The sequence below is a fragment of the Pagrus pagrus genome (genome assembly GCF_965226575.1).
Source record: "Pagrus pagrus genome assembly, chromosome: 4".
Classification (NCBI taxonomy): domain Eukaryota; kingdom Metazoa; phylum Chordata; class Actinopteri; order Spariformes; family Sparidae; genus Pagrus; species Pagrus pagrus.
This window is the reverse complement of record NC_140188.1, coordinates 14,547,401-14,574,598: the sequence shown is the minus strand read 5'-3', so window position 1 is coordinate 14,574,598 and position 27,198 is coordinate 14,547,401. Positions and strand designations below refer to the sequence as shown.

The 27,198-nt window shown below is 41.7% G+C and overlaps 2 protein-coding genes across 3 annotated transcripts; one reads left to right on the top strand and one right to left on the bottom strand.

Annotated features, from left to right (window-relative positions):
- Nucleotides 1-1,364: 1,364 nt before the first annotated feature.
- Nucleotides 1,365-15,831, bottom strand: rtn2a (reticulon 2a). 2 transcript variants are annotated; one of them, XM_084351984.1, is made up of 10 exons: nt 15,725-15,831; nt 14,337-14,390; nt 13,200-13,763; nt 11,394-11,585; nt 6,663-6,870; nt 5,120-5,258; nt 2,874-2,943; nt 2,738-2,784; nt 2,590-2,648; nt 1,365-2,147 (listed from the first exon to the last, which is right to left on the bottom strand). In XM_084351984.1, exons 1-10 carry the CDS (start codon nt 15,753-15,755, stop codon nt 2,072-2,074), a joined length of 1,440 nt encoding a protein of 479 aa, XP_084208110.1. In that variant the 5' UTR covers nt 15,756-15,831; the 3' UTR covers nt 1,365-2,071. The 2 variants fall into 2 exon arrangements, with proteins under 2 accessions (XP_084208110.1, XP_084208111.1); XM_084351985.1 differs by having other exon boundaries at nt 11,394-11,582.
- Nucleotides 15,832-20,012: 4,181 nt separating this feature from the next.
- ppm1na (protein phosphatase, Mg2+/Mn2+ dependent, 1Na (putative)) lies at nt 20,013-25,492 on the top strand. The gene is made up of 6 exons (XM_084351524.1): nt 20,013-20,430; nt 21,416-21,987; nt 24,488-24,605; nt 24,702-24,816; nt 24,940-25,003; nt 25,367-25,492. The coding sequence occupies exons 1-6, from the start codon at nt 20,025-20,027 to the stop codon at nt 25,397-25,399; spliced, it is 1,308 nt and encodes a 435-aa protein (XP_084207650.1). The 5' UTR covers nt 20,013-20,024; the 3' UTR covers nt 25,400-25,492.
- The last annotated feature ends 1,706 nt before the right edge of the window (nt 25,493-27,198 follow it).

Below are 27,198 nucleotides of genomic sequence, written 5' to 3'. Positions count from 1 at the left end.
TACTGTAATGCATGTAACGACCTAAACTAAAAGTTACTTTCCTGTTTGGATTTCATTTAGCTTTCATCCACGCAGCGAGTATATAAAAACCTAAGCATGTGGGTAGTCTAGACTAGTGAGACAGTGCTACGAAAAATTATGAGTTTGACTAGTTTAACAACAGATGTAGTTCGACAGGACAGATCTCAGAGAATGAAACGTTTCGTATATGCCATGCTGTGTGGATAGGTAAGAAAATTAGTGCCTTTAATTTCACTGTCATCGCCATTTTTCATTATCCTTGGAAGAATCCAAGACAAAAGAAGGAAAAAACTGCTACAGAGGCCGGCGTGTGTCCGATACGAAGCAGCACATGATGTCTAAGGCTAACAGGTGTCGTGGATGATGTCTGTTAACATAACAAACCTTTCAATGCAACACACACAGGTACATGATGCAACGATAAGGCATAGAAACAGACACATTTTGGTGAGGGCTTTAAGAGCAAAGCGCTAAAGGGAAACGTGGACTTGCGAGCTGCAGAGAGTATCCTGAATTATTTTATTATTCCTAAAATTGTTCTACTTACAATTCTGTATAAGATACCTTGATCATGGCACACACGTACTGTCACACGAGTACTGTACACGTACAAAACTCCACTCTCGGGAAGGCAATGGTCGGGGGAAATGATAAGTGGTCTGTTAAGAGAGGAGAAGTAAGCTGTTGTCAGCAGTTGTGAGTACTGTGAATCAGATCATGCACTGTAACCTGCAGTTAGAAAGGCACCTGCTGTATTTCACTCCCACATTCCCTCACATCACACTGAGAGATGATCTCAGTCTGAAAGCACTTTTTGTATCATCAATCCATCCAAAGCTAAAGCGAACACGGACACCTTAAGTACCTCAAACGTTCAGTCAACTTCCTGTTGAGGGATTTCATTCGTTTTATGACACATTTTAATTACTGAACTTCTAGCAGAAGAAACTATCGTAATCTTTCTGATTATTATGCTTCCCATTTGCATCAATGAACTACATTTGACTGTGAGTACAGAAGACGATTAGGGCCACTGTAACAAAACAAAAAGATACAAAATTTGAGTTTTGCCTTTTTTTTTTCAGAATTAAATCCAAATTATGAGATTAAAGTCAGAATTGTGAAAAAGAGAAAATATCTCTCAGGATTCTGACTTTTTTTTCAGAATGTAACTCCCAAAAAATGTTTCCAGTCGCCTCAATCCTCTTCCGTATGTAAGCGATGAAGTGAAATGAATAAAATGTGACCAGAAATGTAAAAACAAAAATCCTAAAAATGAACGATCTGTGTGAACGAAAGTGTGCACTTGTGTGGATGAGAAAAAAACAGAACGTTGTAGAAAATAAAGAAGAAACGTGACTTTAATTGCTTTTTAGGTTTCGTTTCAGCGAGATGTATGTCAGGAATTACACGCACACAAACACACACACGCGCACACACACTCTCACACGCTTGCATACACACAGATAAACCGTCATGAGAATGAATATGCATTCACAAACGAGCATGTGCTGACACATGCATCCTTAATTGCCAGTTTTATGCTGCCATGAATAATGATCAGCCCTGTTTTTTGTCTCCTCACTTAAATCACCTTAACGCCTCGCTCCCCTCTCGGTGTGGGAACTTTCCTGGCTGCAGTGTCTCATCTCATTTGGACTACAGCTCTCAACCGTCAAAGACACTTCTTGAGTCATTTTTTTACATATTAAAAACAGTGATTACTTCCAAAAATGGTCACATACGACAAGCTGCGTCATCGAATCTTTCCACCTCTGACGTCAGCAGCGAGAGTCTCATCCACGATTCATAAACCTTGATTACATTTGAACCCCAAACCCCAACCTCCAACCCCATAACCTAGATACAGTTAAGAGTATAAAGTACCATGCGTGATCCTCGTCATTGTCCGTCTAAATAATCTCCCTTCCCCTCCCCAGTCTCTGGAGCTCAACTTCTCGGGAGTTTCGAGCACAGACTGCTGGGTAAGACATCTGAGTGACAGCCTGTAACTCCGGGAGCTTTTCTTTAAGTCCTTGTCCATCAGTGTTTACTGGTTTTTGGGTTTGGCGCCGCCGGGAGTTGGGTCAGGAGGAGGGCCACCACCATGGGCAAGTCTTTGAAAGCTGTAAAAGAGAAACAGAAGAATAGTTGATACTGGGGCTGTCACGATGATGACATTTTAACTAATTTCAGCAATTTCCTGCTCATTTATATGCCACTGTATAAAAAAAGTCTCATATGAGCAGTTTTTCCTACTACAGGGTAAGATTTGGCTTTAGATATCCCAGCAATACAATTTCATTTTGCATTTGTGGTTCATCACTTTTAGAGTCTCCTGGAAACACGTGTTGTTTCACTCTGTAGCAGTTTTTTTTAATTCTGCACGTGTCCTCAAATTGTTGAAGCTCTCTCCTTACTTTGTTTGCCTTATGTCTATTTATGTGTGTTTTCTTCAGTTGCAGTACACTCAGCTCACAGGGCCACTGTACTAACTGCTTCAGTAACAAAATACCAGTAAACCTGTGCCGATGGCAACATTAGGCCAGAAGATGGCGCCATACTCACACGTCCTTGATGTTGTCAATTTTGGCCTGGATTTTCGCAACAAAGCTGTCCACCTCCTCCTGTGAAATAACAGGAATACAGGAAGAGTTAAAGGATAAAGGAAGTGTTGAAGGAAGTGGCAGTACAAAGGACAAATTCAGAGAAATACCTGGCGCCGTTGGTATAAAAGAGGCAGAGAAAAGACAGCGATCACACCTGGAGGAGAAAGAAGTAAAAAAGTAAAATAGTTAATGTGACAGTCACACAGCACCTTAATAGATTTCCAGTAAATATGTGTTTCTTACTTATGATGAGCAGAGTAAGGCCATTGCACAGTTGTCCCAGGTACGTCACAAGGTACATCAGAACCAGGAGCTAAGAGGAACAGCAGCAGAGAGTCAGTTTACCTCCCATCAGTGATTTGTGCAGATGTCAAGCAAATCCTCCAGCAGTGCTCCACGTGGTTTTAATTTCATTCTTGTATAAAGCAGTAAATCCTGCTGCAGTGCTGCATAATTGCTTTTTATTGTGGATATCAATCAAATGACTCCATAAAACGATCCATGCTGACATCATTTCCTCCTCGATGAGGTAAAGAAATAGCTCCAAGTGCGAGACTCCCAATATGGCCGTCGGTGTTTCCTCTTATATCTCACAGTGTCACATCCACAGCTGCCCTGATATGGGACACCCCTTTCTCGGATGGAAAGAAAATCTCGGGGCGTCTCTGCGTACATACCTCCTCCTGTGTGTCATGTCACATACCGGCCAGGTCAGGGTTGAGACTGGGAGGTCTCTGGGGCTCAGCTCACACTGACTCAACATTTACTGTAAATGTGTTAACTCTGTCTGCTCACAAACTGCTGCTGTTAATTAGTGAAATGCCCAAATTATATTAGGGATGAACTGCACTGAGTCTTGCCGGGGTCTGATCTGCAACAGTTTACACTGACATCTGAGAAGTTTACGTACTACATGGAAAAAGTGATGGTTGGCACTGGCGTGCTGTGAATGCTGCATCAGTACCACCTGTCCTAATATAGTAATGAACACACAAAGCAAGTGCCTGTGGTCATTGACGGAAATGTGCACGATTATTGATTATTTCAATTGAATTCTAAAGTAAAATCATGTCATATTTAGTAGTTTGTTGTATTTATTTTCATTTATTATGGAATATTTATTGATTTTGCAGGTTTTTTGGCGTAAGTTAACCTTACTTTTTATGGTGACTAGTGTTCTTTCTTTGGATGCTGGTATTGATAAGATGATATGGCATTATTATACATCAAATCAGTATGTATTAGCATTGCTTTATCTATTCATTTTTAGCAAACATTATGTATGTGTAATATATTAAAACATGTTCAAAGTCCTTTAATACTCCTTTTGTCCAGTTTGTGTACTTGAACACCCCAGCTAAGAGTCATTTAAAGCAGCTACAATTATCATTTTACGTTGACTCTGGCGCCCCCTGTGGACAAAAGCCGTATGAGAACCAGAGCCTCGTATTACAAAGATCTTAATCTGGGTAGCTGGCACATGGATTTGTTTATAAGCGGTGAAAGAAAGACACATATTTTTAAAACTGTTTTTCTTTTTTAAGCACAGCTGTTTGCAGGATGCATGGTGATGAGGTGATGAATCTGTTTGTGGCTATGTAAGATTGATAACTGTAATGTGATGATGGTGAAACAAATAAAACTTTGCTTCAGTCTCGTACCACCAGACTACAGGGCAGCGTCTCTCCTCAAGCTGAGACCCCTGATTTAATCCTCAGCACTCTGGAAAAAATGTTTTATGACTTACCCGACACAGATAAGGACGCAGAATCTGACCCTGGGACCGGCATTAAGAATAACTATAATAACAATATAAAAATAGCCAATCGTCTCACTGATGGTCTCATTTGGTCATACAGAGGTTTCAGTATTAAATTAACACTGCTTTATAACAAGTTAAAAACTGTGTTAAAAACTAGTACATGTAAGCACTGTTTAAGTAAAAAGTGTCTATGTTTGTGTCTATCACATATAACATAATGCTTTGGATGTGTTAGCAAGCGAGGCATACCCAGAGGCTGGATAAAGGGCATACATAAGAGGAGCGAGCCAGACGGCCTCATTTTTATGCTGTTAGTACAGTGTCTTTTTTCCAATGGGACTGATTCCTTTCCACATTATGACCAAAAATATGTCATTGGGGCCGACAGTTGCTGTCACTGATATTGCCCTAATTTAGGGAGCAGGGACTTCAGCTCCGAGTTAGCATAATGAGAGAGATGGTTGGCATGGCGATGTCATCTCCAATGATGGAGGGAGCAAGATGACAAATGACAAATGATGGAGCAAAATGTAGGAATGTAGAGATGGACTGACGTCTGAGTTAATGAGGAGGAGAAGATCTGGACAGGACGAAGCAAAATCTTTGAGAACTGCTCATTAAGAGAATAAGAGACTGAAGAGCGCACACACACACACACACACACACACACACACACACACACACACACACACACACACACACAGTAAGACTTAATTTGCTAGCTCACCTTAAGGGACTCAACAACGTTTTTGACAAAAAAGAGTCCCTTCAGTGTGTCGACAGCAGACAGAAACATGACGATGGCTTTCCGCATATAGCGGTCGGCCTCTTCTCCACTGAAACTGATGTCCAGGTCCAAGTACGACCTGAGAGGGAGTGAGACAACAAATAGAGGACATGAAGTGCAGAAAAAAGGAGGCTGAAAAAGATAGAAAAGATTGACATTTATTGTAGTGTTTCCGTTTTTGGTTCAATTATTATCGGCTTTTGATTTAGAAGTCAAACTTTTGTCAAGTTACAGGACTCAAATACTTTATTCAGTAAGTTTAGTCACGACTTCAGTTTGTCAAAAATGTAGCAGCGAGGCTCTTACCTAGGACTGGCCGTAGATCTCATGTCACTCTTAATTTAGCCTCGCTGCATCGGCTGCCAGTGAACTTCAGGATTGATTTTAAGATTCTTTTAATCACCTAAACGGCACTGCATGGCTTAGCACCTGCCTGTATTTCTGTGCTACTAAAGCCTGACACCGCTGGACACCACCCAGACTTCGAAACGACCTCCATCCTCATTAGCTGAGTCTGTTGAGTGTTTGGAAAAACAAGTACGCTTTTCTATCATTTCAATGATTGTTCTGGGTGTTATATGTTTTCTGTGTTCATGTGCATTTCTGAATGTTTATTTCTTTACTTGTATGTGCCTTCCACTCAGTATTTGAATTTTTCTCAAAGCACTTTGTGACCTGTGTTCAAAAAAGATGTTAAATGAATAAAGTTTTATTTAGTGACTTACTTACTCCTGTCAATCACAGGAGTGGAGTGACTTTAAGGTCGTGATTCGATTTAAACATTTTTTTAAATCACAGTCATTTACATTTTCAAATTCTTTTAAAAAAGATGCCACGCTACGGAGATGCTGTCAAATATAAGTAATTTGTTCTTTTTCCACCATATTCTATTACATAATTTCTACATAAAATATATAATTTAATGCCAAGAAATAAAAGTAATACATTACATATCGACTTAGTTATTTTATTTATTCTCATCGACTCAACCGGAAGGAAATACTTTGCATTTAATGACACTAAGTACTACTTCTGTAATCGAATTGGGAAGATGGGAATTATGTGTGAAATAGATGCTGTCATATTTTGTTTTTTTCTTCAGACACATAAAGGACACACGCAAAAAGGCTAGATTGGAGAGGACAAACAATTAATGGGAGAATCGCTGATCCTACTTTCGATTTCGATAAAATAAATCGAAGGCTGTTGTTTCGATGATCTAACTGCTTGAACCTCAACTTAACCCCCGTTATGTTAACAGAAACACCGTTTCAGTGAATAACCAAATTTGGAGGCACAAGCACACTAGAAAGAAGTGGATTTTAAAATCAACCAAATATGCTTGATAAAAGAGAGAAAATCGAAAAGCTTTCGGCTGAATTCACTGAAGGTGTTTATACACTGTGACTGAATGAGGCGAATCGTCCTCTGTGTGTTGTGCCTTTTGTCTTTTCCCTGTCTCGACCGCTGTCCTCATACTTACTTGAAGGGGTGCTCTCCGTCGCCCCAGTTGAGGGCATGGAGGATTTGGTAGTAGATGCGCACTGAGATGGTGAAGCACATGACAGCAAGGGAGACTGTGGAGATCACGGTGATGATGCTGAGCTGGAACAGGGACAGCAGGCCGACCACTAACCCTGTTAACACCATGCCCGTTCGCTCCGTCTCCTTCCAGTAGATCAGGTCCATCACTGAAACGCAAGGAGGAGAAAATGATGTAGAAACAGCAGAAAGGACGAAGAAATAACAAGGTACAGAGTAAGAAAACCACTTGGGAAATGTGCAGGGGACGGTTGAGACAATTAAACTGATTATCAGACATTTGAATTGCAATATAATTGCAAATTTAGAGACTTCAACTGGTCTAGAGAAATATTCATATACGATCAGTACTGCATAAATCACCAAATGTATATAAAAGTCTCAGAAATGCTGGCCGCAAGCTGGTTTATCATTTTCAGCTGACATCATTATGAGTTACTGCATCCTTCTGCTTTTCACACAGCAGCTGCAGCATCATCACTCCGCCTCCAGCCCCTCCAAAAGCCCTTTCATTTTTCGAGGCAACTGGAGAGAGGAAGAGTGGCAGGAAGAGACAGTAGTTCCGACACAGCGATGGGAAAGGGAAGAGAGGCCAAAGAAGTGGAAGGGGGCGACAGAGAAGAAGGATCTCCAGCCTCCAGCATGAGCGAGCACACACGCAGCAGCTCAGAGGACACGTCAGGCTCTGGCTCGGGCTAAATTTAGCCCTCAGATGAAAGAGGGAGGCAAGCGGTCGAGCAGAATTTAAATGCAGCCTTTCGCAACACCTGCCGACACACGTCAGGCCGTCAGCGGCGCCTCTTCCACACCCCGGTGCTGTCTCTCTCTGTCACCCAGCAACAGCTGCTGTGGCGACTGAGGCGTCCATAGAGTCACAACAGTGAGACGACTTTTAACATACGGTTTAATGTAAAACCCTTATATTGCAAGACAAGAAGTGGACAACCATAAAACTAAAAACTATAGCACACAGCCCATTGTGTTGTGTAATTACAGGATTGTGCGGTGCAGCACCGTCAGACAGGCTTCGTGCTCGTCATTCAGTGAAATGCTAAGCCTCAGTGTTAGAATAATGGGAAGCCTCTTTGAATAGAGTGCACTGACAGCAGGTGGGTTATTTATAAGCATTACTGCAAACAATTAATTCCCATGGTGCCCCTGGAACACACCTGTGCTATGTGTTTGTTTGTGTTGCTGTCATCCTGGGACATGGTGTCGGGGTAAACCACTAATTTCACAGAACAATAGAAAGAAACGAACACTGGTGCACGGAAAGCATCTAATCTATGGAAAATGTCATCGCTAAACAAAGGACGCATGGATGAGACTATCATGTCTAAAAACATGGCCCCTGTGCTGTACATTTACTACCCTCACCCTGCATTTACTCCTTTAGGATTTTCCAAACACACTGAGGAGGAGCAAATATGCAGCAGCACCAAGCACTGTACTCTCTTATTAATGTGGAAGCTAGTTAGCTTAGCTTAGCTTATCTTAAATACTTTAAAAGGGGGAAACAGCTAGCCTAGCTCTCTCCTTAAGGTAATCAACTCTGTCTCCCGGCACCTTTTAAGACATTGTATCACATTGTAAAAATGTCAGGGGGGTTATGTTTCTTGGCCGGGTGCAGTGACTTCCTGGAGTGCCTACTGGTTGTCAGGCATTTCTTGACATATTTACACTGATTTCAAATAAACATGATGAGAAATTAATTAGTGAACTTTATCAGTGCTAGTAGGAGGTTTTTGTCACGTCCAGACAGAGCCAGGCTAGCTGTTTGCCCCCGTTTCCAGTCTTTATGCTAAGCTAAGCTAACTGGCAGCTCACTCCAGCTTTACATTTAATGGACAAATTCTGTGATGACATAATATTTTGTGAAATTATAATAAAGCATTTGCTTAACTAACTAAACTTAACCCAAAATTAAGCTGCCCTTACCTACAACATGAGGGAGAAAACGTCCATTTTATATGTTGTAACACTTCAGTTTTATTGGCTGTAGTAAATGTTGCAGGCTTTAGGAGCCCTTGGGGGTGGGGGCTCTAATCTGTATCTTTCTATTGCCTTCAACTGTATTGACAGAAACATACTTCAAGAGCAATCAGTGAGTAATAATCGCTCTGAATTAGGAGGCAATTATGACTCAGTTGCATTGCCTCTCCACCACACACTGGACTACAGCAAGTTACTTATTTTATAAATTAGCACCGAGCGAGTGATTGTATCCATGATCCAATCAAGCAACCGGCCAATCAACCAATGAGAACATTTATCACATGACTCATTCACACTTTAGCTCAACATCATCTCATTTTACCATCAACATCTATTTCATTTGACTCAGGTCCTGTCAGCTTAAACGCATGTGTCCAGGAAATCTCATCATACTAGAGTGTGAAATGTCCCTGCTGTTGCCAGCTCCGAAGAGGAAACGCTCAGATGTAAGTGAAACCTGCCGGCAGAATTATTATCTGCAAAAAGCATACCACAGCAGGACAGTTAATACTCATTTGAATGGCTGTTGCTAATTCAAATAAAGACCACTGATACGGAGAATACCCTGCTACATCTGAACAGCTCATCAGTTAAAAGCCAAACACACCTCTAGCTGACAGGAGCTGCCGCCTCCGGATACTCTTCTTGTAAAATGATCAAAGAGACGCGAGAAACCTGCTTGATTCCCACCTTCAGTCCCTTGATAGTCCGGCTTTCTCACCAATACAACGAAGTCACAAAGCTCAACAGTCCACTACTAGAGACTACAAATCGAAGAGCCAACCCCTTCAGACTTGAATCTACAGCTTCTCTCCTCTCAGTGAAATCACACACGACTCTTTGCAGTCAGGTCACAGCTGTAAACGAATACCTAAACCTTGTCTGCATAGACGGACAGCCTGAATTATCCTGTTTTCGCTCTAAGCCGAAGGTCTCACCTTTGCTGGCCATTTTGGTGTCTGCTCCAGTATTTGCCCTCGCACCCTCTGTCACCCTCTCTCTGTCCTGCTGTGCTCCCCCTCGCCCCTCTGAGCTGTTTTTGGCCACCCCCCTGCTCGCTCAGCAGTCCAAAGGCCTGACAGCCCAAAATAATCTTGTTCACAGCACCGCCCACCGCTCTTCAAGACTTCCAAGAGCTTCACACATAAAGGGATGATTCACAACACAATCACACAATACTCTTAAAACGTCTTATTTTAAGCAACAGTTCATTGTGAAACATAATGAATTCATGGGATTCCTTGGTAAAGGTCAGAAAGAGTTCACATTCATGTGCAATCCAGCACCTGAAACAGGAGAGTCAGGGCTTGGTTTCTCTTATGTAACCATGCCAAACTTTTCTGTGCAACCAAGACTGATAATGAAGGGCTGAGGGCTCGATTTTCTCACTTTTTCGAGTGAAGCTGCGGAAGGAAAAGCATATTTTATTGTAAAATCTTCAAAGAGGAGGTTTGTATGCTTGGTAATAAAGTAATGCAATGATAATATGACAGAATTGATATTTCATTTCACTTTATTATTAATCTATTTTTGAATTGCTGCAAAAATTGGAGATGCTGGTAGTGATTCAAAGGTCTGGAGTCGGGTTATTGTGCAGATTTGGACAAGACTTGCTTGATCGGTTTACCGAAACTCAAGAAGTTGCAGTATGTGCACGTGTTAACCCCCTAAAAACACATGCATTTATTAAAATGCATGTGTCTTAAATCCTTTGCATGATACAAAAAGTTGGCTTTGGTATTATTGTGCCGATATGATATGTGAGTTACATTGCCAATGGAAATAACCAATGGAAATAATACACTTCAGGATATCTTTCATGTTGTTTTGCCAAACATTTACATTCAAATTGCATTGGAAGGTTTTCAAATGTTAAATGTTGTCGAAACACAATCGGCTGTACAACAACTTGAAATATTGAGAAACAGTTTGTCAAAAGTGTAAAATACGACCACAAATTTAATACCAGTTTTTTTTATATGTGATAGTTTTCGAGAGAAAACAATTCAGTTGCCAAAAAAAGCAATGAGGTTTGATATGCGGCCCCTAAAACATGTAATAAAACCAGGAGAAACATGATGCTCCAATTGATGCATGTGTGCTATTTATTCAGGACACCCTAAACTCTGTCATCAGCCCGACCAACCATTAATCAGTGGTTTGAACCCCCTCCCGCCTACCACTAAAATAAGACCGAGCTCCACTCCGACTGGAGGTCCACTTAAAATGCCATCAAGTTGGAAGACAGGATGTTATCTTGTGTTTGCTCTTTCTCTCATTCGCTCCTTAAGCGCTAACAAACCTGCTTATAAAAGAAACTGCACACACACACACACATATACACCTGTCATTGTCTTTCTGTGTGTGTGTGTCAAACGGTGACACTCTCTGACATCAGCGGTGATGGTGTCAAAAATCTGAGCGAATGCCAGGAATGCTCTCCCCACAATTAGCCGATCATTCCTGAAATCCCCAAGAGAGGGTTACAATGAGGAGGGGAGGGGGGGGAACTATCTTTGTCCGCCTGCTCGTGGACGTTCATGCTGAAATCTGATATTTTCTTCATTCAAAGTATCGATTAACGGGCTCATAGAAAGAAGAATCTCGCTCAGTAGCAGGACAAAGACGTAGAGATACGAGGGAGGTGACGGGAGATGTAAAGGTGTGAGTCTTGTACCTGCTATGTGGGTGCAAACCGTCGGGTCCTCTGACAGGTTAAGTGCCGAAAACCAGTGATCGCTGACCAGCTGTTCCTGAGAGTTTAGACCGATGGCAGCTGGGCCTCTGGGTCGCACAGATGTGAGCAGCTTGACTGAAATGGTTTCCATGGCGACGGGAGACTCTGGCTCAGGGGTCGGCAAGGCTGCTGCTGGGAAAGAGAAGATGATGTCACTATCAAGGTGACATCACCGCCGGCTTGCTGTAGCTGAGACATTTTTACCATGTTCAGAACTTTTCTGACAGAAACTCTTCAGGATATAGCATCCTGGGAAATATAACGCTCGTTGCAAGAGGCTGATAATATTGTAAAGCTTTGTTTTGTATTTACTTTTCGTCATTTTCATGAGCTGGATGTTGCTGTGGAGGAAATTAGACAGGAAATATATCACGAGTATGTCAGCATTTTTTGCTGCATCATTTTGGAGTATAATAATTCGTCAAAATTAAGTTTTCCACTCGGACGAGACTGATAATAAGTAGGCTGGGCCGCTTTCATTATTCTCATAATGCGGCTGTAACTGCTCTAAAATTAGCAGACGGCATTAGTCATCATATCTTTTCATAAGTATGGACTGAATGGGAAGGCGGACTGGTTATATCTCCATGTTTCCAAAAATCACACGTCACACGTGTGATTTGTTGTACTTTTATGATCTGTTTTTGCAGGTGCGACACAAGCTAGTTCAAATATGAACATTTTTTATGATTTAACAGCTAAATATTTATTACATTGCCACACAGAAAGATCACAAACTGCCTCTAGGCCATTTTCAGAATAGAGGCCCACTGACTTTTGGCCACCAATCACTTATGTAGTAATTTCTTGTCAAAACTGGTAAATGCTCTTTTTGAAACCATGGCAGAGAGGAGGTCGTACCTCAAGCTGCCCTACTTGTCCTTCTGGATCCACATTCCTCACATATATTTTAAAGTCTACATGTATCAGACATTTTGTCATTGTAATCTGTATATTCTGTGGTTTTGTTGGTCTGCTGCATGTCTGATTACTGTTGCTCTTCCTGAGGTTTCTTGAAGGACAGAGGGTGTGGTGAGATTTCAAAGACCCCTGAGTCATTGTGATATATGATGTTGGGCTGTATGAAATATAATTGACCTGACTTGACTTTGCCTCAAGAAAAGACATTTCAGATCATCACAAGTCAGACTATTAAACCAGCTTCTGGCACGTCGCAGACGGGGAGGTGGAATGAGGAAGAGTTACAAGTGGTAAGAAGAAGGGCGAACACACGCTTTTTAGTGATCAATCTTCACTATAAGATTTAAATCTTCTGACTTAACTGAGCACAACCACAAACCTCGGTGAACTATCAAATGTGTTCAAATTAGGAAACCTCTCAGCGCCCATGAAGACTGCAAACAGCCGTGTGAACACATAAGATGAAGCACAGTCCTACAACTACATGACCTATTATTTCAAATTTAAGCAGGTGACAAGTTTGAGAGATATTTAAAAAGAGGTTTTACTATGTTGACAGCCAGAATCGATGGCAGCTCAGTTAGAGGTTCATTCATGTAGTTAATTGTAAGAAGGGTTCATGCGGATGTCTGAGGGAAGTACAGAACTGTAAATCATCTACTGAACCTTGTAGCCTACTCGAGATTGCGTGCCACTTCAGCAAATGGCCTATTGAGATTTAATTTGCTGCGAGCTATCACTAGGTCAATAGGTAGTCTTTGTGTTGGGGCGTCTTTCTCTATGAAATAAATCAACCTCTTCACACACTCCCCTCCTGTTTCTCACCCTGAAGAATCTGTGAGGGGGTCTGATGCTGGGAAGATGGGGACGGAGATGGAGGCTGGACAGCCTGACTGCTCAGCGTCTCCTCTCTTTGGATTCCTGCGTCCCTCTCCTGAGTGTCCGGGTCCAGATTTTGGGGAGAGGGCTGGATTGTGATAGTCTCAGTGTGTCTGTGCTGCTCGATGCTCACCGCTGCACTCGCCATCCTCTCCTGCTCACTCCTCTCTGATTCTTCCTCTCGATTGAGAAAGGCTTGAGAGTCCCAGTCCGAATCGGGGGAGTCCAACAGTGTCTCCAGGGTGTCCGTGCGGATCAAAGGAGTGCGGCTTCCCCGAGAACCCGCCCTGCGTCGGTCACGGAGGTGACGCGAAGCTCCCACCGCCTCGGGCTCGGCGATGGCGATGTAAGAGAAAGTCAGCTCGAAAGAGTTCTGACGAGGCGTGCCCCAGATGGACGGGGACGAAGCCAGTCCCTCGTCATCATCTGGATCCCCGTCTCCCCCCTCCTCGTCGTCAGACCATTCCCTGGCTGTTTGCAGCTCGCACATCTCGGACTCCTCGTTTCCGCCTGAATGGAGACAAAAACAAATAAATGTGGTCACCAGAACCCAGAGAGTGATGTACATCAGACAAAGAAAGAAAATAGCAGACCTGCTAACTGTGTGTTTATTAGCTCAGTGCCATACAAGGACAGGGATTTTGCTTTTAATAAATAGATTTGTCATATGAAAGCAGCCAGGTGTGTCACTTGATGTCTGGGAGAAAAAGGTGTGACTTTCAAAAAGAATGAAATCCTCTTTGATGATTACACAAACATCTCTGCTGCCAAAACGTGGCTGTGATCAAAACCGTCTCCTGTGTTTGCCCGTGGATCCTCAGTGCTTGTGTTTTTCGAGGTGAGAGAGGTGCTCAGCTGTATTCTTCTAACATTAGGTTCAAAAGAAAGGCTGTCAGGGTGCAGGAATCTCTGTGAAGATTATATAATCTCTATAACTGCGTATCCTTTGGAGGGTCGCCTGTTCATCAACCATTCACATCCACATTCATACGCAATTTAAAGCCCACAATTAACGTAACTCGTCTGTCTCTGGACATGCAAGTTACGTTAATTGTGTGACAGTGGAAGTGTCGGCTTCGTTACCATCGGTGCATGGAGGCGTTGAGTCTGGAGTCGACGCCACTGAGCCATATTCCTCTGGAAGAAAACAGTCAGAAGTTTAGTTTATTGTGCTAGTAAACATGCAGTTAGATTCTCAGAAATAGAAATCATTGGTATTGCTGCTTTAAAGCCATGCAGTAGCAAAACATTTTCAGAAACAAGATGTTTTACATGCTGTTAAAGGGGCACTATGTAGTTTTGGAGAAGAAATTCAAACTCAGAATTTTAATGTTTATAATATTAATGAGGTAATGACACAAACTCAGAAATGTTTGTTTTTTACCATAACTGAATAAACAAGCTGTTCTCAGAGGAAAATAAGGTCCCCAGAACACTGTTTGAAGCTAGAAAGGTGGCAGGGTCCGCCACATTTAAACAAAGTAAAACAGGATGAAGTTGTGTTATCCTTTTAGGTCAGTTTGTTTATTCAGTCATGAAACGAAGAGTTTGTTTATTAAGTTTAGTCAGTGAAGATCTTTCTCGTCTGATTCAAATGTCTTTCCTAAAACTACATAGTGCACCTTTAAACCATTTCTTCCACCATTTCACACGTGCATCTCAAAACATTTAATGCCAGTGTACCAATGTGAGATGACTAAGACCGTAAAAGCCCGAACAAGAACTCTGCAGTACCTTGTTATGATTCATTTTTAAAGCAGAAACAGCCGCACACTCCTCCATTGTATTTCACATTGAAGTATTTGCCGTTAAGCTAATCAATAAATACTAACTGCTATACAAAACAACACAACACTAGGTTTATATCAATTCCAGATCAAGGAGTGTGACAGTTTTAGTTGCTTACTATAGGTCAGTGAATACAGACTCATTTCCCCACAGAGCTAAACTGGCAGCAGTAAAAGGCCTTCACTACATTAGATAGCCAGCATGACAGTAGCCAATAAATCAACCCCAGGCTGAGCAACGAACGCAGCATATTACCTCTTCTGTTCCTGTATGAACACATGCAAATCATCACAAAGCACTTTAATTTAACTGCAGAGGCTATCTTGTGAGAAAGATGTGACATCACAACAGAAGCTTTTAGGGGAGAAATAACTTGCATCCCTGCCTGCAGAGCCTCCTCGCACACAACCACACAAACGTCTACAAATCAATGGGAGGCAACAACAACAACAAAAAGGCTCTCCCTCTGCACCCAGCCATTCAGCCATGTGTTTATAGGAGGTGTACGCAGCAGAGAGGAATGGAGAGTGAGGGAGGAAGAGGAGGGGAGTCGATGCATATGATGCTTACAGCAGTTAGCAAGAAAAAAGATGCTGAGCTGGAATATGTGACGATGGTACAGTGAGAGGAACACATGCACGACTCCCACGCAGATGGAAAGAGCAGAACAAAAGCAGACTCACGGCAGTGGGAGAATCCTAAAACCTGGCCCATACTCCATCAAGGCATCGCTGGGCCCATCCAGTCTGGAAGCCCCCCCTCCTCCTCCTCCTCAGCTGCCGGCACTCACGTCCTGTGGATATACTCCCTCTCTTCCTCCTCCTCCTCCCTCTGTTTCTTGGTCGTCTGTTGAACCACTTCCTCTCGCCCTCTCTCTCTCTCTCTCGCTCAGCCCCGCCCTGCCTGCCTCACTCCACCATCCTCCCTCCTCCCCTCATCTCCTCTCGCATCGTTATGACTGCAGCGGGAGTAACGCACGCCACAGCAGAGGGAGAGAAAGCATGAGTGTGTCCCTGTGTCTGTCTGAGCTCGTTTTCATCTCCCATTCATTGATGTCTCTGTCTCTCTCTCTCCCTCTCCCTCGTCATGTGATTTAATCTCAGGATCTCATAGGAGCAGCCTGTAAGAGAAGGAGTAATGAGTCATTAATAATGCACAACATGAACATATACAATACATGCACATAGCAGGATGCATATGAGGATGTGCAGGACAGGCTGAAGCTCCAGTCAGGAATATAGCTTACCAACATGTACTGTAAGGTTTGTTACGTCTTAATAATATATATCACATCCCCATTTCACAAATAAGATATATAAGTGTTTTACAAATCGCACCTGAAAAAACAAACCACACCTAAACCATCATTAAAGCTGGAGTATAAATAATGTACAGCCTCAACTAAAAGCTTTTCTATAAAGGGAACTGAGGCCTGTGCAACAGTGAACAGCAGGGGGAAGCATTGTGTAGCTGATGCTTCCACACACAGGCCTCCTTGCTTTGATTTATACATACTGTATAACACATTTCATCTTTAATAAGGCCTTAAAGACATTTATAACAAATACAGCATAAGACATTTAAAGCGAGGCAATGTAACTTTTGATAGCTGGGATACTGGAGACACTGGACGCTTAAAAGAGAAAAGAGTAAAAGGAGAGAGTAGGGTAAAACTGAATGCTGAGCGATGGTGTAAGTCAGTCGTACGCTTTAAGTTTTCAGTTTTAATTATAGATAAATAATCTAGCTAAATAATGTAGTTTGGCCTATTTAACCAGAGCAGAGCAACAGTATTTAAATTCAACTATAAATAAAACTGGCCGCTGTTTATAATGTGTGGATAACAAACGCTTACATCTTTGGTCTCATTGCACAACACATTATATTCACATTTTTCGCAAAATAAGTATTCAAATAAGCTGCTTTAACTTTGAAGTCCCTCGTTTACTAATGGGAACCATGACATCCACCCTCAGATACACTCAAAATACAGTTTTATAAATACATAAATACACATGGTGGATTCACATTTTACACAATTATTTTTCGTTTTCGATAACACTGCATGCAAGACAGGGTATTTGGCCTTAATCTAATCTTAAAATCCAGTGGATAGTAGTAAAGTTCAATAGTGACAAACACAGCCAATTGTAGAAGTACATAAACTTCATATCACAAGTATACTTCTTCAAGTATCAATAATCCTCTGAGGTAGCCAATACAACTGCATACAGAAAGCAGTGGTTATGGAGCAGTCGAGGACAGTGGTTTCATGAGAGAACTGGTTATCATCAATGCCCAGCTGAGAGGAGCTCAAAATATCATGTTAAATATAGCCAGCCACAGGTGGATTTACTTCCTGATTTGTCTGTTCTGGATAAATAAAGGTAAACACACGCTTCACCTGAAACACTGCTATCACAGACCAACATCAGCTGATGGCAAGGTTTAGTCCTACTTATAGCTGGATAATCACACCTATATAGTCCTTAACACTAACACACGTCAGGGGGTCAAACATGTAAACCGGGTCAGAATCTGTAAATACAGCGCAGGTAATGAGATTAAGACACACAACAGTCATACAGGGACAACAAGGAATCAGCAAATTACACACAGAGCAGGGTGGAGTTTGAGCAGGTGTGTCAACATCCATTTTACCTTGTTTTAATCTTCTAGTTTATTTTTGTTTTTATATGCGTATTACAGAGTGCTTCTTGATTTATAAAACATTGGGAAGCGACAGAAACTCAAATACGTTGAGGTGCTATTTGACCCTCAAACCGAGAGCACATGGTGGAAACAAATCTGACAAAAAAAATACTTTAAACTGTGACATTTTGGTGATTTTTTGTCTCTTTAACAAACTATTATGAATATGAATTAATTTATTAATTATAATCGTGTGTGCTGTTTCTTTAAGTCGATTGGTTTAGGCTGGTTGAAGTGAAGCTGTTCTTGCCACCGAAGCAACAGATGAAAGTAAAGATAGGCCCAAAGTAAAAAACTGACATGGCTTCTCAGACCATTTATAATTTACTGAACTAATTAACACTGTGGGTGATTAAGATGAACCGATAATCATCATCCATTAGGCTGTTAGTGTGTTTAACTATTTTTCTGTTTGTTAGAAGCCCTTCTATCTCCCACATAATGTACTTATCATAACAGGTGAAGTCGTTCTGTTCATCCACAGTATAAAATGTGGAGATATTGATGATCATAAAGGAGCGTTTGATTCTGTGCCTCATATTGTTTAATTTGTTTGTTTACATGGTCACTCATTACGTTTCACACTTGGCACTGTTGTGAGCAGACTCTGGGTGTCTGGAGGTACGGACGAGATTAGCCTTGAAGAGGCTCCAGACAACCTTAATAATAATGAGCTGGAGACGACACAGAGCTTCCTGTTGACCTTCTTGACATGATGACACGAGAATCTGTATAACGTATGACAGACTGTGTAACGCTAACTGAATGTAATGTTACTTTAAGCTTTCAGAGAGGCTGCTCCCACGTATATGAATAAGATCTTCTTTGACGACAGATCTGTGTTTATATTAAACTCATATATCCACGTAAGAACAACCGAGACTCATTGAGCTTATTCTTTATACTCATCGAGAAAAAAACTGACACAAAGTTCAAGTTTTTCCACATCAACTTGCCGTCGTCAGCAATTTCTCCCCTAAATTCTCTTTATTGCTTGTTATTACCTCTCAATTTATTGTGAACTGTCTCCATGTCAGGATCGTGTCGTCTCCAGAGCCGGGTTAGTAGCTGAGTTATTATGGTGATGGCGATGCCAAGTTTTCTGATAGCCGAAAAGCTGAGGTAAGCCCAAAGATAGAGTATAATAGCTGAGTCCGCGGAAATTGGGTCTCCAAACTTTAACTTAAGGATTGTCATCCACGTTGACTTGAAAGTTGTTGCTCAAAATTACTCATCCAGGAGAAAACTGACACAAAGTTGAAGTTTTCAACATCAATTTGGTTTTTATTTTCTTTATTGCTCATTATAACTTCTCAATTCATTGTGAACTCTGTGTCTATGTCAGGATCCTTTATCCTCTGGAGCAGGTTTACCATGCAGTACAGGTTACCATGGTGATAGTAACACCGAGGTTATACCAAGCCTTGTGATAGCGGAGAAGCCAAGTAAAGCCCAAAAACATATATAGCTGGGTAACCCACTAATCTTGTTTTGTGTTACAGGGCCCAGGTATCAAGTCTGCTCATGAAGACCTTGTGATATAACGGAAAGCTTCATTAAACTGACAGAGGCACGTGGTTGTGTTGTTAACTGTTGTAACTGCAAGGCGTGCAGTATTTTGACTTCACTGTTGTGATCACCCCAAAGTTAAAATCTGAATTAACACAAAATGAAGTCATTTAGATTCAGAACTCCGTGTTTCAGACATAAAATCTCGACTGATTACGAGAGCACTTTGTGTTGTGTAAAGTGTTTCTACTCATAATCCATGCCTGTGCGCAGACACAGGCCAGGTGATTATCCCACAGTGTTACACGGACAGAGGAAGAGAGGCAGTAGGTGGGGTCAGAGCAGAGGGATAAATCAACAGAACAGAAATAGACTGGCCAATAGAGGCGCAGGGCTGATACAGGACGGGTAAACAGGAGAAGGAGGGTGACGTAGAAACAGAAACGGAGACGCGCGGAGAGGAAAACATCTTACGGTCTTATTGTCAACGAAAAAGGAGAGAAGAAGGATTCTCAGACTCAACCTGCAGGCTGAAGAATGCAAACATGGCCCTAACAATTCTTAACAGAAAACCAATTTTGTTTTCCGTTTAAAGGTATCAGTCTTATTTAACATCACTTTTTGTTTACCTGCTTGGGCTGCCACAACTTAACTGTTGCGCTGGACCTGTTGCGGAAAACACAGGGTCGGAGGAGGGGAACCAGGAGGAGACGGGCCGCTGCCAGGTCGAGCAAGAAGCTTGAGCACAGGCTCCGCGGGGTGATGAGGACAGCCAGGCGGGCCAGTAATGTGGAGGTGCCCTCTTTCCTCCGGCAGCTCGTCAAAGAGACAGAGAAGATGGTCACCTTCTTTTTCAAAGGGGGGACCAGGGAAGCAGGGCCCGAGGAGGATGACAGTTTGGATGAGGACGACGCGATGCCGAGCCCGTACCTGGACCGTCCCATCCTGGAGAAGCACGTGTCAGAGGGGAGTTCTGATTCGGGGTTGAACTATGCTGTGGCGAGCATGCAGGGCTGGAGGGCTCAGATGGAGGATGCCCACACCTGCATGCCCCAGCTGAAGGGAGAGCTGACGGAGTGGGGATACTTTGCAGTTTTTGATGGACATGCAGGCACCACGGTGGCACAGTACTGCTCCAAAAACCTGCTGGATCACATCCTGGCAACAGGTACAGAACAATTAGATGCTAATACAATTAGTCTTACAATTCACGATGGTTAAAAATATAGGCCTATACGTATCTCTAAGCACTGGCACTGTGGCGCTGAAAACACTTTCTGTTGATAATTGGATAATTGGATGTCTACTCAGTTATATTAGGACATCTGGCTCTTCATACAGAGTTTAAATACACTTACTGTAAGTTAAGTTGTTTACAAATGAATGTAATTTAATATCATGTAAGGTATAATTCTGTTACCAAATATTTAACAATTTCTTATTAAACTTAATGTTTCCAGTATATTTTAAATAGGTTAACAGCACTCGGTAGAGACATTATGAACTAAGAATGTCATTGCATTTATAGTTTATAATCTTTGCATATGACAATAAAGCGTTTGGATCTCATAAAATCATAATACTTTCACAATTATTAAAGGGTGGAAATATAACATGCAACAGAATATATACAGTAATGAAAGTTTATGAGACACATTTTTCAAAACAAGAATTCTGGATATAACGTTTTTCTTCATTGGCCTGAAACACATTTTGGTGATCAAAACAAAACGCAGCTGCTGACATCATGCAGATATTAAGTGTTATACTTATACATATATACTCATTATGGTCAGCATAACCAGAAGGATATCGCCTTTATTATTCCACTTATTCTTCTTCCTTTTCAAAACTTGGAGCCTGCTTTACCCACAATGCAACTTGCCCACATCAGTGACATCAGTGGATGCAACTTATCAGATAACATGCAGCTTCCTCTGGAAAACCAATACTTTTTACTACTTTTTTCACATATGCTGTAGTTCTCCTCAAAATCTGTAAACCCACTTCAATGTATAAAATTGGAGGAGGTACCCTTTAATATGGTATCTGGTTTCATGTGTGTTGGCCTCTGAACAAATATGGCAGTGCCAGAAACTAAACAGTATGGCTTAAATCTTAAAACCACAACGTTTCCCCCTCATTTCCCACAGGTGGAGTTAAAGCAACCGAGGACCCCGAGCAGGTGAAGGAGGGCATCCGTGAAGGCTTCCTGGACATTGATACCCACATGCACAAACTGGCTCGCCAGGACAACTGGGACCGAAGTGGCTCCACCGCGGCAGCTGTCATGCTCTCACCACGCCACATTTACTTTATTAACTGTGGGGACTCGCGCACCCTGCTCTGCCACAACGGCCAGGTGGTCTTCTACACGGAGGACCACAAGCCGTTCAACCCTAGAGAAAAGGAGCGCATCCAGAACGCTGGAGGCTCGGTGACCCTGCAGAGGGTCAACGGCTCGCTGGCCGTCTCCAGAGCTCTGGGGGACTTTGACTTCAAGGAGGTGGACTGGAGGCCGCAGACGGAGCAGCTAGTGTCACCAGAGCCCGAGGTGTACGAGATGGAGAGGACACCCGAAGATGAGTTCCTCATTCTAGCGTGTGACGGTGTGTGGGACGCCATTGGTAATGAGGAACTGTGTGCCTTCGTGCGTAGCCGGCTGCAGGTGTGCGATGACCTGAGAGAGATATGCGCCCAAGTCATAGACCTCTGTCTCTATAAGGTGAGAAGTCGACTTTCAATCGAAAGAATGAAAAAATCAAAATAATGCTCCAAATATTGAAAATTCAAACATCTAAAATTTCACGAAGCTGCACAAACTCTATTTGCAGAGGAAGATCATCAGTATAAAACGACAAGCTTCAGGAAAAGACTGGATTTAAAGTGTTAAAACAATTAACAATTAATTGGCCACCTGTCAAAGTCATTCCTTAAAAAATCATCAGAGTAACAGCTAACTGCTGCTAACTGTAGCTGCCCTTAGCTAGTTAGCTTAGTTAGCCATGCAGCTAGCGGTGTGGGCTGGGAGCTTGGAGCCCCGGGGGAGTGTTGGTGTTTACACTGCCAGCATGGGAGCTTTAGATGGGCTGGGGCTAGCTGGTTAGCATGCTAACTTCAGTGGGTATCTCTGCAACACAATAAGTAGCAGTTATAATGTCAAAACTGTTATTTCTTCAGAGCATTAGAAAATTCTAGTTATTTTTTTAATGTTTTCAACTAAAATCCTTACATATTGCACCTTTAAATATCAATTCAAATCAGGAACTGATCTGATCAAAGAATACATCGATGACAGTGTTTCATACAAAGTGTGACACATTTTGCCAAGTACAGCAAAGAAGTTGAGGTTCAATATTCGGCCGTAACCATGAGGGGAACAAAGTCAAAACATATAACATGTGATTCATGAATGGGAAGCTTTACATTATAAGATCCTGACAGGTGTTCATGGTGGGGTGTCTCTGGGAGGAGGAATTACATAAGTGGATTTCTCCTGCAGGTCTTCTTAGCGCTTGTTAGTAACTGCCAGTCTGAACACTGACGAGCCCTCAGCTCGCCCTATAAATAGCTGTATTAGGGCTGCCTGGGGACATGGGATAGGAGGGGAGAAATGCTACACAAGGCACGGATTAAGACTGAATGTGCGTCTGTGTCACCGCTCCGTACACACCGGCTCAGAGGCTTTATCCCGGCTGGACGAGCTCCTATTTATTTCACCTGAAAAGGCTTATTACTGTCCTGTGCTGTTGTAGACTACATGTTCCAGGACGCACTGAGCCTCGCACCTCTGACGTCATAACCAACACGGCTGATGGTTGGAAAACTGCAATGACTTCACAGTGTAGCCCAGCCAACAGCAGATATTTTAAAAAATCTGATAACTATATATCAGCTGTTTTTAAGATGAACACACAACATAAACAAACAACAGCTGATTTCAGCTGGGCTGATTTTTCTGTCTAGCTCTAATTATCAGTTGCATTTTTCCAAAGCCTACACTGAAGTAATGTTTTTAAAAAATCTGATTATCAACATCTTTAAGTACTTAACTGTGACATAATGAGAGGGATTAATGTCATGTCCAAACCAAAATATATCTCCATCCAACCTGACACAGACCTCAGTGCTATTTTCCCAGTAAACAGGTCTATTTCAAGGGTCTGAAGACGTATTAAGATCCTTTATTTAAGTAAAAGTAACGGTAACACTGTGTGAAAATACTTGACTACTCAGAGCTGCAATAATTAAAGTTAGTTGTCAACTATTAAATCAATCACCAACTATTTTAATAATCGATTGATTGGTTTGAGCAATTTTTTAAGGGAATAAAAATCAAAATTCTCTGATTCCAGCTTCTTAAATGTGATTCTTTTCTGGTTTCTTTCCTCCTCTATGATAATAAACTGAATATATTTGGGTTTGGACAAAAGAAGACATTTGAAGATGACATCTTGGGAAACACTGACATTTGATAGACAGAATAAGTATTATCAGAAAATGTATCTAAAGTAAAAGCAGTTATTATGCAGGCATGAGTTATATTATCATGTGTTACATTATTGGATTGTAAATACTGACTTAATATACAAGCAGTATTTTAATGTAATACGTGGGAGAGGTGGAGCTAAAACAAGAAGTCCACAGGAAAATGAATGCAGTATCATTACATTTTGTGATCAAACAAGACCTGATGTCCACTACAAGGGACAGACGATAAAAGATCAACAAATAACATTTTTGATTTTTTTGTGAAAACACAACATGTCGTGATGATGATGATTATTAATATTAATATTATTAGCCTATTAATCAGTTATGTTCTGATTGGTGAGGCGGACTCTATGCTAAATCAAAGTCGTTCAAGCCATAACAGAAGGAGTCTGTCCGTTTTATGTGCACAGATACAGACGTTTACGCAGCCGCTGTGTAAAGGCCTTTAGATTTACACGTTAGACTTTGGTGGTCCCTAGCATCAAACGCACAATGAAGATTTTCTACATCCAGGTAAAGGACACAGCTCTGGTGCATATGCGCAGTATTGTTTTCCTAAATATTAATCTGCAAAGTAACTTATCAGTTACTATAGCTGTCAAATAAATGAATTAGAAGTAAGAAGTAATGAAATAAAAAGTACATTATTTCCCTCTGAAATGTAATGGAGTAAAAGTCTGTTTGAGTAAATAGCTCAAACTCTGATCTTTCTGTCCTGTCTCCCTCCGCAGGGCAGCCTGGATAACATCAGCATCATCATCATCTGCTTCCCCGGCGCCCCCCAGGTGTCTCAGGAGGCCCTGCAGCAGGAGGCAGAGCTGGAACAACAGATCGATATGAAAGTGGGAGGTAAAGAGTCACTGCAAACCCCAACTACAAAACACTCTCCACTCTAGACTTCTGTTAGCTTCTTCATTTATAACCATTCTGATTCTCACTTCACAGAAATCATCCAGATGATGAGGTCCAGAGACGAGGACCCTGACCTTTTGTACGTCATCAAATTCCTGGCTGCGGAGGAGATGCCAGGACTTCCACCAGGAGGAGGCATCACCAGCAAGTGAGTCCGAGCAAAAGCAAACAAACAAAAAAGAAAGAAAGAAAGAAAGAAAACACATGAAGATTTTTGGGGAATCAAAACAGAACTCCTTTAGACCTAACACCACTGTTTCTCTCTTTTCAGGCGAGACTGTATCATCTCTGCATATCAGAAACATATCTCCACTATCAAATCTCAGGAGCCAATGGTAAGACATCAGTCACATGACATCAGGTGTGGCTGTCAATACATCAAGGAAATAATCACATTAAAATAATCTCCATACATACTTTTTCTTGACCAATAAATCGATAATGAAAATAATCATCAGTTGTGGCTGCAGGAATAATGTAAATCAAATGTTAATACAAATTCTCCACCACATGATCTGTCCTATTTACTCATTGTAAAGCATTCACAGTAAAGGTAACGCAGATATTCAAGAATTTCTCATGAAAGAAACTAAAGTCGACGTCATGACCTTTGATTTTTAACCTCATGTAAAAGTACCTGTTGCTCTTTTGTAAGTAAAACATGTGTACAGTATTCAGCGTGTCTCGTTGCGTTTCAGGACATCGAAGGATCTGAGGAGGACTCAAACTAAAAGAGGGGAATCATCACCAGCTTCACCGTCTCCGCTGAGACCAGCTTAAAAGGGGAACTTTACATTTTAGACGAGCACTAAGCTAAGGAAGAATTTGTGTAACATATTCTCGATGAGCATTTGTTTTCAGGTGCATTAAAGTGAAATTTCAAATCAAATACCTGCCGTGTCATTTCTTTTGTAATATTGATGCTACAGTACGTTCTGTGTTTATTGACAGGGAGTATTTAATAACACTTAACAGTAAAGTGTCTGAAAGATAAATTATGTGCACATGCTGGAGGCTTCTGTATAAGGCGGCTCATTTTTCTTCACTGTGTAGCCGATACTATACACAAACTGTACATGTGGAAACAAATGATCTGACATTCTTCACTCTCAAGCAATTAATCGCACAAAAAACCCCGAAATAGCACTGCAACGTTAAAAAACAGCAGCTTTGGTTTCATCTATGTGCTCCACACATGAGCCGCATGTGTGTCAGAGAGTCTCGTGAGGAAACGCAGCGTCTCTCACTAAATAATTAGTTTGCACAACGCTGTCAGGTAGCAGAGGTGACATGGATAGAGAGAACTTGTTACAGCGAAATCATGAACGTACGCCATGAGAGAAGAAAGCCAGAGGGGGAGACACACAAGGATAAGGAACGCCGGAGAGAGATGGAGGGAGGGTGGAGGGCCATACGAGGGAAAGTGGATGAGGTGTTCCCAGGAATTAGCACACATACCTCATTAAACGTGGACGCCTGTGGCACATTAGAGGGGACGTGTCATGTGTTACGTCACAGTGCGATTCAAAAGTCGTTCTCTAGGAAACAGATTTGCACAAGACTTATTATACAAAGATACTATAATATTATGGGTTTATTTTTCTTTATTCTTTGACCAATGTTTTTAGTATATGTTTCGTTTAATAATATTGTGTTTTCCACATCTAGACCAACTTATTTCTTTGACATTTACAGTAATTTAGGGCTCTAACAACTTGGTTATCAAGTAGTTGGCTGATGAATTTCTCAATTAATAGTTTTCTCTATTAAAAATGTCAAAAATAGTGAAAAAGTGAAACTTGATGAATCTATTTTGTTTGTTTTGTCCAACTAACAGTACAGTCTACAATGACATAAGTTATTAGACCATATAAAATAAGAAAACATTAAATTTTCAAGTTTTTGGAAGCTGAAACAGTCGTTTCGATGTTTTTCAAGCGAAAAATGTCAAACATTTGCTTGTTTCAGCTAGATGGCATTGGATTTACAATCCTGCATTTCATTCAAACACTCCAACCCAAATAAAAGACATTCAGCTCAGAGGCTAAGAAGATATAAAAAGCATTGTCCTGACAACGACAGGAGGGTCTTCAGGGGGCTCCCTCTCTCTCTGGCAGTCATGGGTTCTCCAGAATGTGTTGAGAGGGTGTGGTGAGGCTCAGCACCTCTGTATTAATTGACGGAGCAGCGCTTTTACTGGACAGAGGGTCGTTCTCACCTCCTCACTCCTGACAAGTCCGATCGCACAAATATTCCACTCAGGTCGGTGCTGCTCAGCCGGGAACACTTGTGGACAAAGATAGAGAGGAAAGACGAGAAGGACAAGAAGAAACATCCTGAAGGGGAAGGAAAGAAACCTCAGAAAGACAATGTGAGTAGTCATTGTGTTTGGGTGGTGCTTAGATATGTAACATGAGGGCAAAGTGGCCTCACAGCAGGACGGTCCTGGGTTTGAACCTGACCTGGTCAGCTGGAGTCTCTCTATGATGCAAACTACGAGGTACTAATGGTAAATCGTATCTAAATAAAG

Excerpts from the sequence above, each read along its gene's own strand:
- rtn2a (XM_084351984.1), bottom strand. The coding sequence starts at position 15,755 with ATGGGCCAGGTTTTAGGATTCTCCCACTGCC. Across the intron at positions 5,259-6,662 it reads GACGGAGAGCACCCCTTCAA|GTCGTACTTGGACCTGGACA; the intron begins GTAAGTATGAGG and ends ACTCCCTCTCAG. Across the intron at positions 2,944-5,119 it reads ACGTTGTTGAGTCCCTTAAG|CTCCTGGTTCTGATGTACCT; the intron begins GTGAGCTAGCAA and ends TGTTCCTCTTAG.
- ppm1na (XM_084351524.1), top strand. The coding sequence starts at position 20,025 with ATGAGGACAGCCAGGCGGGCCAGTAATGTGGAGGTGCCCTCTTTCCTC. Across the intron at positions 24,606-24,701 it reads GATCGATATGAAAGTGGGAG|AAATCATCCAGATGATGAGG; the intron begins GTAAAGAGTCAC and ends CTCACTTCACAG. Across the intron at positions 25,004-25,366 it reads TCAAATCTCAGGAGCCAATG|GACATCGAAGGATCTGAGGA; the intron begins GTAAGACATCAG and ends GTTGCGTTTCAG.